At 42.6% G+C, this 19,276-nt stretch overlaps 1 protein-coding gene across 1 annotated transcript in view; it reads left to right on the forward strand.

Moving 5' to 3' along the window:
* Positions 1–18,529, forward strand: part of gmnc (geminin coiled-coil domain containing) — an 88,077-nt gene extending 69,548 nt beyond the window's left edge. The window contains exons 3-5 of the mRNA XM_068042770.1: positions 12,926–13,011; positions 14,306–14,422; positions 15,531–18,529. Coding sequence (XP_067898871.1) covers positions 12,926–13,011; positions 14,306–14,422; positions 15,531–16,211 — 884 coding nt within the window. The 3' untranslated portion in view covers positions 16,212–18,529. The remainder of the gene's footprint in view (positions 1–12,925; positions 13,012–14,305; positions 14,423–15,530) is intronic.
* The last annotated feature ends 747 nt before the right edge of the window (positions 18,530–19,276 follow it).

Here is a 19,276-nt window from a genome sequence, read left to right on the forward strand (position 1 = left end):
GAGAATAGTTTATATAGACTGGGACCCAGTGAGAATAGTTTATACAGACTGGGACCCAGTGAGAATTGTTTATACAGACTGGGACCCAGTGAGAATTGTTTATACAGACTGGGACCCAGTGAGAATTGTTTATTCACACTGGGACCCAGTGAGAATTGTTGATACAGACTGGGACCCAGTGAGAATTGTTTATTCACTCTGGGACCCAGTGAGAATTGTTGATACAGACTGGGACCCAGTGAGAATTGCTTATATAGACTAGGACCCTGTGAGAATAGTTTATATTGACGGGCTCCAGTGGTATGGGATAGTTTATGTAGACTGGGACCCAGTGAGAATTGTTTATACAGACTGGGACCCAGTGAGAATTGTTTATATAGACTGGGACCCAGTGAGAATTGTTTATACAGACTGGAACCCAGTGAGAATAGTTTATACAGACTGGGACCCAGTGAGAATAGTTTGTATAGACTGGGGCCCAGTGAGAATAGTTTATACAGACTGGGACCCTGTGAGAATAGTTTGTACAGACTGGGACCCAGTGAGAATTGTTTATACAGAGTGGGACCCAGTGAGAATTGTTTAAATAGACTGCGGCCCAGTGAGAATTGTTTGTATCGACTGGGACCCAGTGAGAATAGTTTGTCTCGACTGGGACCCAGTGAGAATAGTTCATACAGACTGGGACCCAGTGAGAATAGTTTATACAGACTGGGACCCAGTGAGAATAGTTTATACAGACTGGGACCCAGTGAGAATAGTTTGTATAGATTGGGACCCAGTGAGAATAGTTTATACAGTGTGGGACCCAGTGAGAATTGTTTTTAGAGACTGGGGCTCAGTGAGAATAGTTTATATAGACTGGGACCCAGTGAGAATAGTTTATATAGACTGGGACCCAGTGAGAATTGTTTATATGGACTGGGGCACAGTGAGAATAGTTTATATAGACTGGGACCCAGTGAGAATAGTTTATATAGACTGGGACCCAATGAGAATTGTTCATGTAGACTGGGACCCAGTGAGAATTGTTTATATAGACTGGGACCCAGTGAGAATTGTTTATTCAGACTGGGACCCAGTGAGAATTGTTTATTCAGACTGGGACCCAGTGAGAATTGTTTATTCAGACTGGAACCCAGTGAGAATTGTTTATATAGACTGGTACCCAGTGAGAATAGTTTATATAGATTGGGACCTAGTGAGAATAGTTTATACAGACTGGGACCCAGTGAGAATAGTTTATTCAGACTGGGACCCAGTGAGAATTCTTTTTCAGACTGGGACCCAGTGAGAATAGTTTGTATAGACTGGGACCCAGTGAGAATAGTTTATGCAGACTGGGACCCAGTGAGAATAGTTTGTACAGACTGGGACCCAGTGAGAATTGTTTATACAGAGTGGGACCCATTGAGAAGTGTTTCTATAGACTGGGACCCAGTGAGAATTGTTTGTTTAGACTGGGCCCAGTGAGAATAGTTTATATAGACTGGGACCCAGTGAGAATAGTTTATACAGAGTGGGACCCAGTGAGAATAGTTTATCTAGACTGGGACCCAGTGAGAATTGTTTATTCACACTGGGACCCAGTGAGAATTGTTGATACAGACTGGGACCCAGTGAGAATTGTTTATCTCGACTAGGACCCAGTGAGAATAGTTTATATAGACTGGGACCCAGTGAGAATAGTTTATATAGACTGGGACCCAATGAGAATTGTTCATATAGACTGTGACCCAGTGAGAATTGTTTATATAGACTGGGACCCAGTGAGAATTGTTTATATAGACTGGGACCCAGTGAGAATTGTTTATATGGACTGCGACCCAGTGAGAATTGTTTATATAGACTGGGGCTCAGTGAGAATAGTTTATACAGACTGGGACCCAGTGAGAATTGTTTATATAGACTGGGGCTCAGTGAGAATAGTTTATACAGACTGGGACCCAGTGAGAATTGTTTATATAGACTGGGACCCAGTGAGAATTGTTTATATAGACTGGGACCCAGTGAGAATTGTTTATATAGACTGGGATCCAGTGCGAATAGTTTATACAGACTGGGACCCAGTGAGAATAGTTTATACAGACTGGGACCCAGTGAGAATAGTTTATACAGACTGGGACCCAGTGAGAATAGTTTGTATAGACTGGGACCCAGTGAGAATAGTTTATATAGACTGAGACCCAGTGAGCATAGTTTATTCTGACTGGGACCCAGTGAGAATTGTTTATATAGACTGGTGCCCAGTGAGAATAGTTTATATAGACTGGGACACAGTGAGAATTGTTTATTCAGACTGGGACCCAGTGAGAATAGTGTATATAGATTGGGACCCAGTGAGAATTGTTTACTCAGACTGGGACCCGGTGAGAATAGTTTATACAGACTGGGACCCAGTGAGTATAGTTTGTATTGACTGGGACCCAGTGAGAATTGTTTATACAGAGTGGGACCCAGTGAGAATTGTTTATCTAGACTGGGGCTCAGTGAGAATTGTTTATTCAGACTGGGACCCTGTGAGAATAGTTTTGATAGACTGGGACCCAGTGAGAATTGTTTACTCAGACTGGGACCCAGTGAGAATTGTTTACTCAGACTGGGACCCAGTGAGAATTGTTTACTCAGACTGAGACCCAGTGAGAATAGTTTATTCAGACTGGGACCCAGTGAGAATAGTTTATTCAGACTGGGACCCAGTGACAATTGTTTATTCAGACTGGGACCCAGTGAGAATTGTTTATTCAGACTCGGACCCAGTGAAAATTGTTTATTCAGACTGGGACCCAGTGAGAATTGTTTATTCAGACTGGGACCCAGTGAGAATTGTTATTCAGACTGGAAACCAGTGAGAATTGTTTATATAGATTGGGACCTCGTGAGAATAGTTTATACAGACTGGGACCCAGTGAGAATAGTTTATACAGACTGGGACCCAGTGAGAATAGTTTATACAGACTGGGACCCAGTGAGAATTTTTATTCAGACTGGGACCCAGTGAGAATTGTTTATTCAGACTGGGACCCAGTGAGAATTGTTGAGACAGACTGGGACCCAGTGAGAATAGTTTATATAGACTGGGACCCAGTGAGAATAGTTTATACAGACTGGGACCCAGTGAGAATTGTTTATACAGACTGGGACCCAGTGAGAATTGTTTATACAGACTGGGACCCAGTGAGAATTGTTTATTCACACTGGGACCCAGTGAGAATTGTTGATACAGACTGGGACCCAGTGAGAATTGTTTATTCACACTGGGACCCAGTGAGAATTGTTGATACAGACTGGGACCCAGTGAGAATTGCTTATATAGACTAGGACCCTGTGAGAATAGTTTATATTGACGGGATCCAGTGAGAATTGTTTATCTCGACTGGGACCCAGTGAGAATTGTTTATCCAGACTGGAACCCAGTGAGAATAGTTTATACAGACTGGGACCCAGTGAGAATAGTTTGTATAGACTGGGGCCCAGTGAGAATAGTTTATATAGACTGGGACCCAGTGAGAATTGTTTATACAGACTGGAACCCAGTGAGAATAGTTTATACAGACTGGGACCCAGTGAGAATAGTTTGTATGGACTGGGGCCCAGTGAGAATAGTTTATACAGACTGGGACCCTGTGAGAATAGTTTGTACAGACTGGGACCCAGTGAGAATTGTTTATACAGAGTGGGACCCAGTGAGAATTGTTTAAATAGACTGCGGCTCAGTGAGAGTTGTTTGTATCGACTGGGACCCAGTGAGAATAGTTTGTCTCGACTGGGACCCAGTGAGAATAGTTTATACAGACTGCTACCCAGTGAGAATAGTTTATGCAGACTGGGACCCAGTGAGAATAGTTTATACAGACTGGGACCCAGTGAGAATAGTTTATACAGACTGGGACCCAGTGAGAATAGTTTGTATAGATTGGGACCCAGTGAGAATAGTTTATACAGTGTGGGACCCAGTGAGAATAGTTTATATAGACTGGGACCCAGTGAGAATAGTTTACACAGACTGGGACCCGGTGAGAATAGTTTATATGGACTGGGGCACAGTGAGAATAGTTTATATGGACTGGGGCACAGTGAGAATAGTTTATATGGACTGGGGCACAGTGAGAATAGTTTATTCAGACTGGGACCCAGTGAGAATTGTTTATATGGACTGGGGCACAGTGAGAATAGTTTATACAGACTGGGACCCAGTGAGAATAGTTTATATAGACTGGGACCCAGTGAGAATTGTTTATATGGACTGGGGCACAGTGAGAATAGTTTATACAGACTGGGACCCAGTGAGAATAGTTTATACAGACTGGGACCCAGTGAGAATAGTTTATACAGAGTGGGACCCAGTGAGAATTGTTTTTATAGACTGGGGCTCAGTGAGAATAGTTTATATAGACTGGGACCCAGTGAGAATAGTTTATACAGAGTGGGACCCAGTGAGAATAGTTTATATAGACTGGGACCCAGTGAGAATTGTTTATATGGACTGGGGCACAGTGAGAATAGTTTATACAGACTGGGACCCAGTGAGAATAGTTTATATAGACTGGGACCCAATGAGAATTGTTCATGTAGACTGGGACCCAGTGAGAATTGTTTATATAGACTGGGACCCAGTGAGAATTGTTTATTCAGACTGGGACCCAGTGAGAATTGTTTATTCAGACTGGGACCCAGTGAGAATTGTATATTCAGACTGGAACCCAGTGAGAATTGTTTATATAGACTGGTACCCAGTGAGAATAGTTTATATAGATTGGGACCTAGTGAGAATAGTTTATACAGACTGGGACCCAGTGAGAATAGTTTATTCAGACTGGGACCCAGTGAGAATTCTTTTTCAGACTGGGACCCAGTGAGAATTTTTTATTCAGACTGGGACCCAATGAGAATTGTTTATTCAGACTGGGACCCAGTGAGAATTGTTTTGACAGACTGGGACCCAGTGAGAATAGTTTATGTTGACTGGGACCCAGTGTGAAAAGTTTATACAGACTGGGACCCAGTGAGAATTGTTTATACAGACTGGGACCCAGTGAGAATTGTTTATACAGACTGGGACCCAGTGAGAATTGTTTATACAGACTGGGACCCAGTGAGAATTGTTTATACAGACTGGGACCCAGTGAGAATTGTTTATACAGACTGGGACCCAGTGAGAATTGTTGATACAGACTGGGACCCAGTGAGAATTGCTTATATAGACTAGGACCCTGTGAGAATAGTTTATATTGACGGGATCCAGTGGTGTGGGATTGTTTATATAGACTGGGACCCAGTGTGAAAAGTTTATACAGACTGGGACCCAGTGAGAATTGTTTATACAGACTGGGACCCAGTGAGAATTGTTTATACAGACTGGGACCCAGTGAGAATTGTTTATACAGACTGCGACCCAGTGAGAATTGTTTATACAGACTGGGACCCAGTGAGAATTGTTGATACAGACTGGGACCCAGTGAGAATTGCTTATATAGACTAGGACCCTGTGAGAATAGTTTATATTGACGGGATCCAGTGGTGTGGGATTGTTTATATAGACTGGGACCCAGTGAGAATTGTTTATACAGACTGGGACGCAGTGAGAATTGTTTATATAGACTGGGACCCAGTGAGAATTGTTTATACAGACTGGAACCCAGTGAGAATAGTTTATACAGACTGGGACCCAGTGAGAATAGTTTATTCTGACTGGGACCCAGTGAGAATTGTTTATATAGACTGGTGCCCAGTGAGAATAGTTTATATAGACTGGGACCCAGTGAGAATTGTTTATTCAGACTGGGACCCAGTGAGAATAGTTTAGATAGACTGGGACCCAGTGAGAATTGTTTACTCAGACTGGGACCCAGTGAGAATTGTTTACTCAGACTGGGACCCAGTGAGAATAGTTTTTTCAGACTGGGACACAGTGAGAATAGTTTATTCAGACTGGGACCCAGTGACAATTGTTTATTCAGACTGGGACCCAGTGAGAATTGTTTATTCAGACTGGGACCCAGTGAGAATTGTTTATTCAGACTGGGACCCAGTGAGAATTGTTTATTCAGACTGGGACCCAGTGAGAATTGTTTATTCAGACTGGAACCCAGTGAGAATTGTTTATATAGACTGGTACCCAGTGAGAATAGTTTATATAGATTGGGACCGAGTGAGAATAGTTTATACAGACTGGGACCCTGTGAGAATAGTTTATACAGACTGGGACCCAGTGAGAATAGTTTATACAGACTGGGACCCAGTGAGAATTTTTTATTCAGACTGGGACCCAGTGAGAATTTTTTATTCAGACTGGGACCCAGTGAGAATTGTTTAGACAGACTGGGACCCAGTGAGAATAGTTTATATAGACTGGGACCCAGTGAGAATAGTTTATACAGACTGGGACCCAGTGAGAATTGTTTATTCACACTGGGACCCAGTGAGAATTGTTGATACAGACTGGGACCCAGTGAGAATTGCTTATATAGACTAGGACCCTGTGAGAATAGTTTATATTGACGGGATCCAGTGGTATGGGATAGTTTATATCGACTGGGACCCAGTGAGAATTGTTTATACAGACTGGGACCCAGTGAGAATTGTTTATATAGACTGGGACCCAGTGAGAATTGTTTATACAGACTGGAACCCAGTGAGAATAGTTTATACAGACTGGGACCCAGTGAGAATAGTTTGTATAGACTGGGGCCCAGTGAGAATAGTTTATACAGACTGGGACCCTGTGAGAATAGTTTGTACAGACTGGGACCCAGTGAGAATTGTTTAAATAGACTGCGGCTCAGTGAGAATTGTTGTATCGACTGGGACCCAGTGAGAATAGTTTGTCTCGACTGGGACCCAGTGAGAATAGTTTATACAGACTGCTACCCAGTGAGAATAGTTTCTGCAGACTGGGACCCAGTGAGAATAGTTTATACAGACTGGGACCCAGTGAGAATAGTTTGTATAGATTGGGACCCAGTGAGAATAGTTTATACAGTGTGGGACCCAGTGAGAATTGTTTTTATAGACTGGGGCTCAGTGAGAATAGTTTATATAGACTGGGACCCAGTGAGAATAGTTTATACAGACTGGGACCCAGTGAGAATTGTTTATTCACACTGGGACCCAGTGAGAATTGTTTATATAGACTGGGGCACAGTGAGAATAGTTTATACAGACTGGGACCCAGTGAGAATAGTTTATATAGACTGGGACCCAATGAGAATTGTTCATGTAGACTGGGACCCAGTGAGAATTGTTTATATAGACTGGGACCCAGTGAGAATTGTTTATATAGACTGGGACCCAGTGAGAATTGTTTATTCAGACTGGGACCCAGTGAGAATAGTTTATTCAGACTGGGACCCAGTGAGAATTCTTTATACAGACTGGGACCCAGTGAGAATTGTTTTTCAGACTGGGACCCAGTGAGAATTGTTTAGACAGACTGGGACCCAGTGAGAATAGTTTATATAGACTGGGACCCAGTGAGAATAGTTTATACAGACTGGGACCCAGTGAGAATTGTTTATTCACACTGGGACCCAGTGAGAATTGTTGATACAGACTGGGACCCAGTGAGAATTGCTTATATAGACTAGGACCCAGTGAGAATAGTTTATATAGACTGGGACCCAGTGAGAATAGTTTATACAGACTGGGACCCAGTGAGAATTGTTTATACAGACTGGGACCCAGTGAGAATTGTTTATATAGACTGGGACCCAGTGAGAATTGTTTATACAGACTGGAACCCAGTGAGAATAGTTTATACAGACTGGGACCCAGTGAGAATAGTTTGTATAGACTGGGGCCCAGTGAGAATAGTTTATACAGACTGGGACCCTGTGAGAATAGTTTGTACAGACTGGGACCCAGTGAGAATTGTTTAAATAGACTGCGGCTCAGTGAGAATTGTTGTATCGACTGGGACCCAGTGAGAATAGTTTGTCTCGACTGGGACCCAGTGAGAATAGTTTATACAGACTGCTACCCAGTGAGAATAGTTTCTGCAGACTGGGACCCAGTGAGAATAGTTTATACAGACTGGGACCCAGTGAGAATAGTTTGTATAGATTGGGACCCAGTGAGAATAGTTTATACAGTGTGGGACCCAGTGAGAATTGTTTTTATAGACTGGGGCTCAGTGAGAATAGTTTATATAGACTGGGACCCAGTGAGAATAGTTTATACAGAGTGGGACCCAGTGAGAATAGTTTATATAGACTGGGATCCAGTGAGAATTGTTTATATAGACTGGGGCACAGTGAGAATAGTTTATACAGACTGGGACCCAGTGAGAATAGTTTATATAGACTGGGACCCAATGAGAATTGTTCATGTAGACTGGGACCCAGTGAGAATTGTTTATATAGACTGGGACCCAGTGAGAATTGTTTATATAGACTGGGACCCAGTGAGAATTGTTTATTCAGACTCGGACCCAGTGAGAATTGTTTATTCAGACTGGGACCCAGTGAGAATTGTTTATTCAGACTGGGACCCAGTGAGAGTTGTTTATTCAGACTGGAACCCAGTGAGAATTATTTATATAGACTGGTATCCAGTGAGAATTGTTTATATAGATTGGGACCTAGTGAGAATAGTTTATACAGATTGGGACCCAGTGAGAATTGTTTATTCAGACTGGGACCCAGTGAGAATTCTTTTTCAGACTGGGACCCAGTGAGAATTTTTTATTCAGACTGGGACCCAGTGAGAATTGTTTATTCAGACTGGGACCCAGTGAGAATTGTTTAGACAGACTGGGACCCAGTGAGAATAGTTTATGTAGACTGGGACCCAGTGAGAATAGTTTATGTAGACTGGGACCCAGTGAGAATAGTTTATACAGACTGGGACCCAGTGAGAATTGTTTCTACAGACTGGGACCCAGTGAGAATTGTTTATACAGACTGTGACCCATTGAGAATTGTTTATACAGACTGGGACCCAGTGACAATTGTTTATACAGACTGGGACCCAGTGAGAATTGTTGATACAGACTGGGACCCAGTGAGAATTGCTTATATAGACTAGGACCCTGTGAGAATAAATTATATTGACGGGATCCAGTGGTGTGGGATAGTTTATATAGACTGGGACCCAGTGAGAATTGTTTATATAGACTGGGACCCAATGAGAATTGTTTATATAGACTGGGACCCAGTGAGAATTGTTTATACAGACTGGAACCCAGTGAGAATAGTTTATACAGACTGGGACCCAATGAGAATTGTTTATATAGACTGGGATCCAGTGAGAATAGTTTATACAGACTGGGACCCAGTGAGAATAGTTTATACAGACTGGGACCCAGTGAGAATTGTTTATATAGACTGGGACCCAGTGAGAATTGTTTATATAGACTGGGATCCAGTGAGAATAGTTTATACAGACTGGGACCCAGTGAGAATAGTTTATACAGACTGGGACCCAGTGAGAATAGTTTACACAGACTGGGACCCAGTGAGAATAGTTTGTATAGACTGGGACCCAGTGAGAATAGTTTATACAGACTGCACCCAGTGAGAATAGTTTGTACAGACTGGGACCCAGTGAGAATAGTTTATACAGACTGGGACCCAGTGAGAATAGTTTGTATTGACTGGGACCCAGTGAGAATTGTTTATACAGAATGGGACCCAGTGAGAATTGTTTATCTAGACTGGGGCTCACTGAGAATAGTTTATACAGACTGGTACCCAGTGAGAATAGTTTATACAACTGGGACCCAGTGAGAATTGTTTATATAGACTGGGGCTCGGTGCGAATAGTTTATACAGACTGGGACCCAGTGAGAATAGTTTATACAGACTGGGACTCAGTGAGAATAGTTTATACAGACTGGGACCCAGTGAGAATAGTTTATACAGTCTGGGACCCAGTGAGAATAGTTTGTATAGACTGGGACCCAGTGAGAATATTTTATACAGACTGGGACCCAGTGAGTATAGTTTATTCAGACTGGGACCCAGTGAGAATTGTTTATACAGACTGGGACCCAGTGAGAATAGTTTATATAGACTGGGACCCAGTGAGAATAGTTTATATGGACTGGGACCCAGTGAGAATTGTTTATTCAGGCTGGGACCCAGTGTGAATAGTTTATGCAGACTGGGACCCAGTGAGAATTGTTTATATAGACTGGGACCCAGTGAGAATAGTTTATGCAGACTGGGACCCAGTGAGAATATTTTATTCAGACTGGGACCCAGTGAGAATTGTTTATTCAGACTGGGACCCAGTGAGTATAGTTTATTCAGACTGGGACCCAGTGAGAATTGTTTATACAGACTGGGACCCAGTGAGAATAGTTTATATAGACTGGGACCCAGTGAGAATAGTTTATATAGACTGGGACCCAGTGAGAATAGTTTATATAGACTGGGACCCAGTGAGAATTGTTTATTCAGGCTGGGACCCAGTGTGAATAGTTTATGCAGACTGGGACCCAGTGAGAATTGTTTATAGAGACTGGGACCCAGTGAGAATAGTTTATGCAGACTGGGACCCAGTGAGAATAGTTTATTCAGACTGGGACCCAGTGAGAATTGTTGATTCATACTGGGACCCAGTGAGAATTGTTTATATAGACTGGGACCCAGTGAGAATAGTTTATACAGACTGGGACCCAGTGGGAATTGTTTATATAGACTGGGGCTCAGTGCGAATAATTTATACAGACTGGGACCCAGTGAGAATAGTTTATACAGACTGGGACTCAGTGAGAATAGTTTATACAGACTGGGACCCAGTGAGAATAGTTTATACAGTCTGGGACCCAGTGAGAATAGTTTGTATAGACTGGGACCCAGTGAGAATAGTGTATATAGACTGGGACCCAGTGAGAATATTTTTTACAGACTGGGACCCGGTGAGAATAGTTTATACATACTGGGACCCAGTGAGAATAGTTTATACAGACTGGGACCCAGTGAGAATAGTTTATACAGACTGGGACCCAGTGAGAATAGTTTATACAGACTGGGACCCAGTGAGAATTGTTTATACAGACTGGGACCCAGTGAGAATTGTTTATACAGACTGGGACCCAGTGAGAATAGTTTATATAGACTGGGACCCAGTGAGAATAGTTTATTCAGGCTGGGACCCAGTGTGAATAGTTTATGCAGACTGGGACCCAGTGAGAATTGTTTATATAGACTGGGACCCAGTGAGAATAGTTTATGCAGACTGGGACCCAGTGAGAATAGTTTATTCAGACTGGGACCCAGTGAGAATTGTTGATTCATACTGGGACCCAGTGAGAATTGTTTATATAGACTGGGACCCAGTGAGAATAGTTTATACAGACTGGGACCCAGTGGGAATTGTTTATATAGACTGGGGCTCAGTGCGAATAATTTATACAGACTGGGACCCAGTGAGAATAGTTTATACAGACTGGGACTCAGTGAGAATAGTTTATACAGACTGGGACCCAGTGAGAATAGTTTATACAGTCTGGGACCCAGTGAGAATAGTTTATACAGACTGGGACCCAGTGAGAATAGTTTATACAGACTGGGACCCAGTGAGAATAGTTTATACAGACTGGGACCCAGTGAGAATTGTTTATACAGACTGGGACCCAGTGAGAATAGTTTATATAGACTGGGACCCAGTGAGAATAGTTTATATAGACTGGGTCCCAGTGAGAATAGTTTATATCGACTGGGACCCAGTGAGAATTGTTTATTCAGGCTGGGACCCAGTGTGAATAGTTTATACAGACTGGGACCCTGTGAGAATAGTTTATACAGACTGGGACCCAGTGAGAATTGTTTATACAGACTGGGGCCCAGTGAGAATAGTTTATATAGACTGGGACCCAGTGAGAATAGTTTATATAGACTGGGTCCCAGTGAGAATAGTTTATATCGACTGGGACCCAGTGAGAATTGTTTATTCAGACTGGGACCCAGTGAGAATTGTTTATACAGACTGGGACCCAGTGAGAATAGTTTATATAGACTGGGTCCCAGTGAGAATAGTTTATATCGACTGGGACCCAGTGAGAATTGTTTATTCAGGCTGGGACCCAGTGTGAATAGTTTATACAGACTGGGACCCAGTGAGAATTGTTTATATAGACTGGGACCCAGTGAGAATAGTTTATACAGACTGGGACCCAGTGAGAATAGTTTATTCATACTGGGACCCAGTGAGAATTGTTGATTCATACTGGGACCCAGTGAGAATTGTTTATATAGACTGGGACCCAGTGAGAATAGTTTATACAGACTGGGACCCAGTGAGAATAGTTTATATAGACTGGGGCCCAGTGAGAATAGTTTATTCATACTGGGACCCAGTGAGAATTGTTTATATAGACTGGGACCCAGTGAGAATAGTTTATACAGACTGGGACCCAGTGAGAATAGTTTATACAGACTGGGACCCAGTGAGAATCGTTTATATAGACTGGGACCCAGTGAGATTCGTTTATACAGACTGGGACCCAGTGAGAATAGTTTATATTGACGGGATCCGGTGGTTTGTGATAGTTTATATGGACTGAGACCCAGTGAGAAAAGTTTATACAGACTGGGACCCAGTGAGAATAGTTTATATAGACTGGGACCCAGTGAGATTCGTTTATACAGACTGGGACCCAGTGAGAATAGTTTATATAGACTGGGTCCAGTGGTTTGTGATAGTTTATACAGACTGGGACCCAGTGAGAATTGTTTATATAGACTGGGTCCAGTGGTTTGGGATGGTTTATATAGACTGGGGCTCAGTGAGAATGGTTTATATAGACTGGGTCCAGTGGTTTGGGATAGTTTATATAGACTGGGGCTCAGTGAGAATGGTTTATATAGACTGGGTCCAGTGGTTTGGGATAGTTTATATAGACTGGGGCTCAGTGGTATAATATTGTTTGTACAGCTCAGTGATTGGTATCAGTCAATGATTTGCTTCCATTTCTTACTAGACTACTTCTCTGAATTTGACACATCTGTCCAAGATGAGTTCAGATGGACTGGCCACTTATCATCTCAGCTCCATAAAAACAAACAGGTAACTTGTTGCTCGAATTGTTGCCCTTGAAGATTCTGTTATTCAGCTTGCCTTTGTTTGACCAATGCAATAACTATTGCGCAATCAGAATCGGTGACTTTATTTCCTTAGAAACAGGAGTAGGCCATTCAGCCCCTTAAGCCTGATCTGCCATTCAATTAGATTATGGCTGATCTGCAACTCAACTCTATCTACCTACCCAAGGATTGGCAACATTTCCAGAATCTTTGCTAAAGGTATGAATACCAAATCCAGTTGTATAAGGGAGGAGGGCTGTCTTAATTGTACTGTTCCTACTCTCCAGTTTTAAGGGGATGACTCCTACAAGAACACTGTACTATGCCATACCTCAGTGTGTTAAACTAGATTTGTCATGTCGCTACATTCCATTTACCATTTTTGCACAGGCTGCAGCAGCTTAGAAGTATACAATCACACAGTACAGATGAAGGATATTCAGGCTATCCTGCTGGTGCCAGCTAACAACATAGTCCTGCTCCCTCTGCTGTCTCCTCTGCAATTTTTATATCAGTTCCTTCTGAAAGTTACAATTGAATCTGCTGCTACCACTTCATGCAGTACTTTCCAGATCGTAACAATTTGCTGCGTAAAAAATCTCCTCATCCCCCACTCTGATTCTTTTGGCAATTATCTTAATTTAGCCCCTCCAGCCTATTCCACCATTCAATGAGATAATGGACGATCTGCAGCCTAACTCCAAATACCCACCTTTGCCCCATATCCCTTAATACCTTTGGATAACAAAAATCGATCAATCGCTGTGTCAAAATTAACAATTAATTAACAATTGATCTAGCATCAATTGTCATATTCGGAAGACAGTTCCAAACATCTACCACCTCTTTGTATATACCACCTCTGTGTCCTCTGCTTACTGAGCCTCCAGCCAGTGGAAACAGTTTCTCTCTATTTACTCTGATCAAAACCCCTGATAATGTTCAACACTTCTAATAAATCTTCCCCTTAACCTACTCTGCTCCAAGAACAATCCCAGCTTATACTGCCTGGTCTCCAGTCAGAAAAAAACAATCTCTGTAGTAGAAAGCCTCCAGTACCTGGATTCATACCTGGTGGAAAAGAAGATGGTTGTGGATATTGGAGGCCAATCATCGCAGCTCCAAGTCGTTGCTGATGAGGTTCCTAAAGGCAAGGTCCTTGGCCCAACCATCATCATCAGCTTCTTCAGTTTTTAGAGGAAGGTAGGGTACATCTTGGTTACTTTCCAACAGTTATGTTGTTTGCAATAAAGAGTCTCCCACAATTATTTCCACAGCTCCAGGATACACTTGAACAAAAGGAAGAAGAACTCGCCCGACTTCATGAGGAAAACAGCAAGCTGAGGGAATACCTGAACTCCACTTATGTCAAATCTTTGGAGGACAAGGCCAGGGTATGTGGTCATCAATGTTCATGTATGCTTCAGGACCCTTGGGTCCTACTTGGTGCAATGCACCTTAATAAAACTGTTAAGATTAGGAGCAGCTGCCCCTAAATGTAAGAAATAATCAATTTTGGTGGAATGTTTGTGCTCATCTACAAGGTGTTAGCACTGGGGAATGGAACACTTTCCCATTTCAGCTTGCAGTGTTGGCATCAAGCCTTCCCAGGTCACATATACAACACAAATCTGATGCAGAGTAAAGCTCCTCCTGCACTCTCCCATCATACACTCCCATGGCAGGTACAGCAAGGGTTAGATACAGAGTAAAGCTCCCTCTACACTGTCCCCATCAAACACTCCCCAGGACAGGTACAGCACGGGGGTAAAAAAAAAGAAAAAAAAACGGGGTTAGATGCAGAGTAAAGCTCTCTCTAAATTGTCCCAATATTGTGCACTGCTCCCAACATCAGGAGCGTGCACCCTATAGTACCAATGTGCTTTTTGATTTCCTGCTCTTGACATTGGGCCCATCTGATGAATGATCCTAAATTAGCATGACGAGTGGGGCAGTTTAGTGAAGTGGGCTCAGATTCAGTAGGAATTGGGGTGGGACAATGCCAAACACATCTTAGATTCTTATGATGAGCAGTGAGCCTATTTTGGTGTGAGCTGTGGCTCAGTGCGTAGTACTCTTGACTTGAAGGTTGTGGGTTCAAGACCCACTCCAGAGTACATTGTCTGGACTGACGTTCAGGCGTGTATTGAGGGAGAGCTGTGCTATCTTTTGGATGAGATGTTAAACTGAGGCCCTATCTGCTCTCTTGGGTGGATGTAAAAGGCCCCAAGTTGCTATTTCAAAGAAGAGCAGATGAGTCTTCCCGGTGCCCTGGCCAATATTTATCCCTGAACCAACATCCCTAAAACAGATTATCTGGTCACTTATCACACTGTTGTTTGTGGGAGCTTGTACATTACAACAGTGACTACACTCCAAGAGTACTTCATTGACTGTAAAATGCTTTCAGACCTTGTGAGGTTCTGAAAGTCCACTTTCTCTTCATTAATATAAGCTTTTGAAAGTTAAAAAAACTTACCATGAATGTTTGTCTTTTAACAGAAATTGTTAGCACAAAATGGCCAAAGGAAAGGAGAGATCTACAAATGTAAGAAGCGCCTGTTTCAGAAGCAGGAGGAGGCTGATATTTACTACACTGATCAGCCAGCGTCAGAGAACCTTCCAAAGAGAGGACGAGGAAACTCATCCTGTAAAAATGGAAGTAGCTTTCATACTGCCCAAGAAGACCATCATACTCCCTATGTCGAAACCTGGGTGCTCAAGACTTTGGGATTAAAAGATGCCAACACTATTGATGACAGTTCTTCAGCTAACTACAGTGCCGTTATTTCTGAGACATTGGTTGATTACAGCAGTGACCAACTAAAGGCAACTGAATACAGCACGGATTATGCAATGCCAACAGACTATGACCAGGATCCTGCAACCTCATTGGAATTTCTTGCCAGTTCCTGCCAACTGGACTCTGCCTGCAGTAAACAACTCTCCTCTGACCTGCATTATTCACCTGCACCTTGCCCGAGCCATGCACTTTACCCGTCCACTGGACTGCCCTTTCACACATGCAAGGCAGCCCCGAATAAAACGGATGTGGCTTTCTCCACCTCACTCAATCCCCATCGCAATGTGAAGACGCACACTTTCTGCCAAGGCCAGGCGTTTGTGCAACGTGACAGGGAAGGAGGCTGGAGGTTCACCTGGGTCCCCAGCCAGGCAGATTGACCACTGACACTGCCACCATTACAAACTGTTTACAAAAGGTACAAGTTCCCTGCACTTGAAAGCCCACAAGCATGAAGGAGACCAACAGCTTTGCACGAATTACCGACCAGTCTTGAATTTCTCTTTTTTTATAAAACTCTAAAAACATGACTATCGACCTTACCATTAGGATAGTATAATTTTACATTATTCTGCGTGAGTTTGGAAACACTAAACTTTTTTTTCTTCTGGGAACAGATTGCGATCCATTTGGTCAAAGATAAAGGAAGCACTTAGTGTCTAATAACATTGTTGGCACGTCTTCATACCATGATTTACTTCTGGAGTCCAATGAGAGGAAATGTACCAGGAGTATTCAAAAACATCAGTGTGGATCAATGACCAGTTAATCTGTCTTTCAATTGTGTTTTTGTTTGAAGGAGGAATGTTAGCAAGGAGATTGAGAGAACTCCCAGCTTCTCCTCTTCAAATAATGCCTTGGAACCTTTGAACATCCACCTGAACAGGCAGACATGACCTCAGTTTGAGGTCTCTCAAGTAACTGAAGTATCAGAGCAATTTCTACTGAAGGAACCGCGACCTCAAAGGGTTTGCGAGTTGGAGTCGTAAGGTCATGTTTGCCTCATTTGTTTGAGTTCCAGCCAATTGTTTATGCAGAGTAAAAGCCGAGAGTGTAACATTTGTCTCTGGTGAAGCAACCACCAATATGGTCCAACCTGCCTCTTGGAGCTCTAACCCATTAGGGTCAAGACCTTCCCACTTTTCCCAGCAAAAAGGCACAAAAAAACTTACAGAAAAAATATTTAATGTCATTGAAAATTCAGAGGCAAAATTTGTTTGAAGTCATTCTGATCACAACCAACAGGGATATGGTTAAATATTTAGATTTAGACTCTGAATTAGATGCAACAGTTTTTTAACCTTCCCGATAATTAATAGTAATCGTTTTGATTGAGTCCTTTATTCTAAAAACTGTTCTGGGTCCTGATGCAGGTGATTGTCATGCTGAAAGTCAGCAGTATGACTGGTGACAATGTATTGTACTGAATTGCATAGAATTTACAGCACAGAAACAGGTCATTTGGCCCTACAGGTCCATGCTCCACATGAGCCTCATCTCACCCCATCAGCATATCCTCCTATTCCTTTCTCCCTCATGTGTTTATCCAGCTTCCCCTTAAATGCATCGATGCTGTTCACCTCAACCACTCCCTGTGGTAGCGAGTTCCACATTCTAGCCAATCTCTGGGTAAAGAAGTTTCTCCTGAATTCCTGATTGGATTTAGTAGTGACTAATTGTATTGATAACCCCTGGTTTTGGTCTCCCCACAAGTGAACATCTTCTCAAAGTGTACCCGATCAATCCCGTTCATAATTTTAAAGACCTCACTCAGGTCACCCCTCACCCTTCTCTTTTCTATAGAAAAGAGCCCCAGTGGTTCATTCTTTCCTGATAGTTATAACCTCTCACTTCTGCTATCTTCATCGTAACTCTTTTTTGTACCTTCTCCAGTGCCTTTATATCATTTTTATAATATGGAGACCAGAACTGTGCCCAGTGCACCATGTGTGGTCTAAACATGGTTTTAAACAAATGTAACATAGCTTCTCTGCTTTTGAATTCTATTCCTCTAGAAATGAACCCCAGTGATTTGTTTGCATATTTTATAGCTTTGTTAATGAGTTCCCATTATCACACTTACTGAACCCCATTTTTACAACTATTGAGTTTCCATCATTACTAAGTCCGCATTATTTCTCTGCCACAAGTGCCATATAACAGCTGGTTGTGCATAATTAAACTGCGGAATTAATAATTCTTACTAAAAAGGATTAACAAAGAATGGTTCAACAGTTTCCTGAAAATCAATCCTGTGAATATAAATGAATGTGATTATTAAGGATCAGACCTGGGATGACTAATAGTTTGAAAGCTGAGGGTATTAAAGTTGGTATTGGGCTGTATGTAAAATAGTGATAGAAAATCGATAGCCAGTTTTTGACAGGAAAGTACCTACAGTCCATCCAACCTGTCCCATTGAAAAGAAAATGGGCCACTAATTTGTGTTCTCTGTTTGCACGTTCACTCCAGACTAATTTCACTCTCCTGTTCTCTAAGTCAAAAGGATTTGATAGCCTTGTAAATGAAAGAAAGAAATTGTCAATGCCACTGCCATTGTTTTAGAGATACAGCACTGAAACAGGCCCTTCGGCACACCGAGTCTGTGCCGACCATCAACCACCCATTTATACTAATCCTACACTAATCCCATATTCCTATCACATCCCCACCTGTCCCTATATATTTCCCTACCACCTACCTATACTAGGGGCAATTGTTAATGGCCAATTAACCTATCAACCTGCAAGTCTTTGGCATGTGGGAGGAAACCGGAGCACCCGGAGGAAACCCACGCAGACACAGGGAGAACTTGCAAACTCCACACAGGCAGTACCCAGAATCGAACCCGGGTCCCTGGAGCTGTGAGGCTGCAGTGCTAACCACTGCACCACTGTGCCGCCCCAGGGTCTAGCTGCAGTGCAGAAAAAATATAATGACCTGACTAGATATGCCAAGGTAAGACTCCCCTTCATATCTCTCATAAAAAGAAAGAAAAAAAGAACTTTGACCGGCCTTCATGACCTCAGGATGTGCCAAAGAACTTTACAGCCAATGAAAAACTTCCTTAAGTCTAGTCATATTTGTAATGCAAGGAATGTGCCAGCCAGTTTGTGCACAGCAAGGTCCCCAAAACAGCAATAGCATAAATGTTATGAGGGTGAATTTTACAAATTTACACTTTGTGCACAGGGAGCACATTTCAGGTACAGAGATGAATTGGTCCCACGGGATCTTCTGTCTATCCATTTTAAAATCCTGTTGGGGACCCACTGCCTTGGCTCCTCAATCCCAATTGGAGGGGAAATTGTAGGGCTATGGGGAAAGAGCAGGAGAGTGTGACTAATTGGATAGCTCTTTCAGAGAGACTGCACAGGTATGCTGGGCAGAATGGCCTCCTTCTGTGCTGTATGATTCTATGCGATCCTGACTTGCAGATCTTTGT

The sequence above is a fragment of the Heterodontus francisci genome, chromosome 11 (assembly GCF_036365525.1).
Source record: "Heterodontus francisci isolate sHetFra1 chromosome 11, sHetFra1.hap1, whole genome shotgun sequence".
Lineage (NCBI taxonomy): Eukaryota > Metazoa > Chordata > Chondrichthyes > Heterodontiformes > Heterodontidae > Heterodontus > Heterodontus francisci.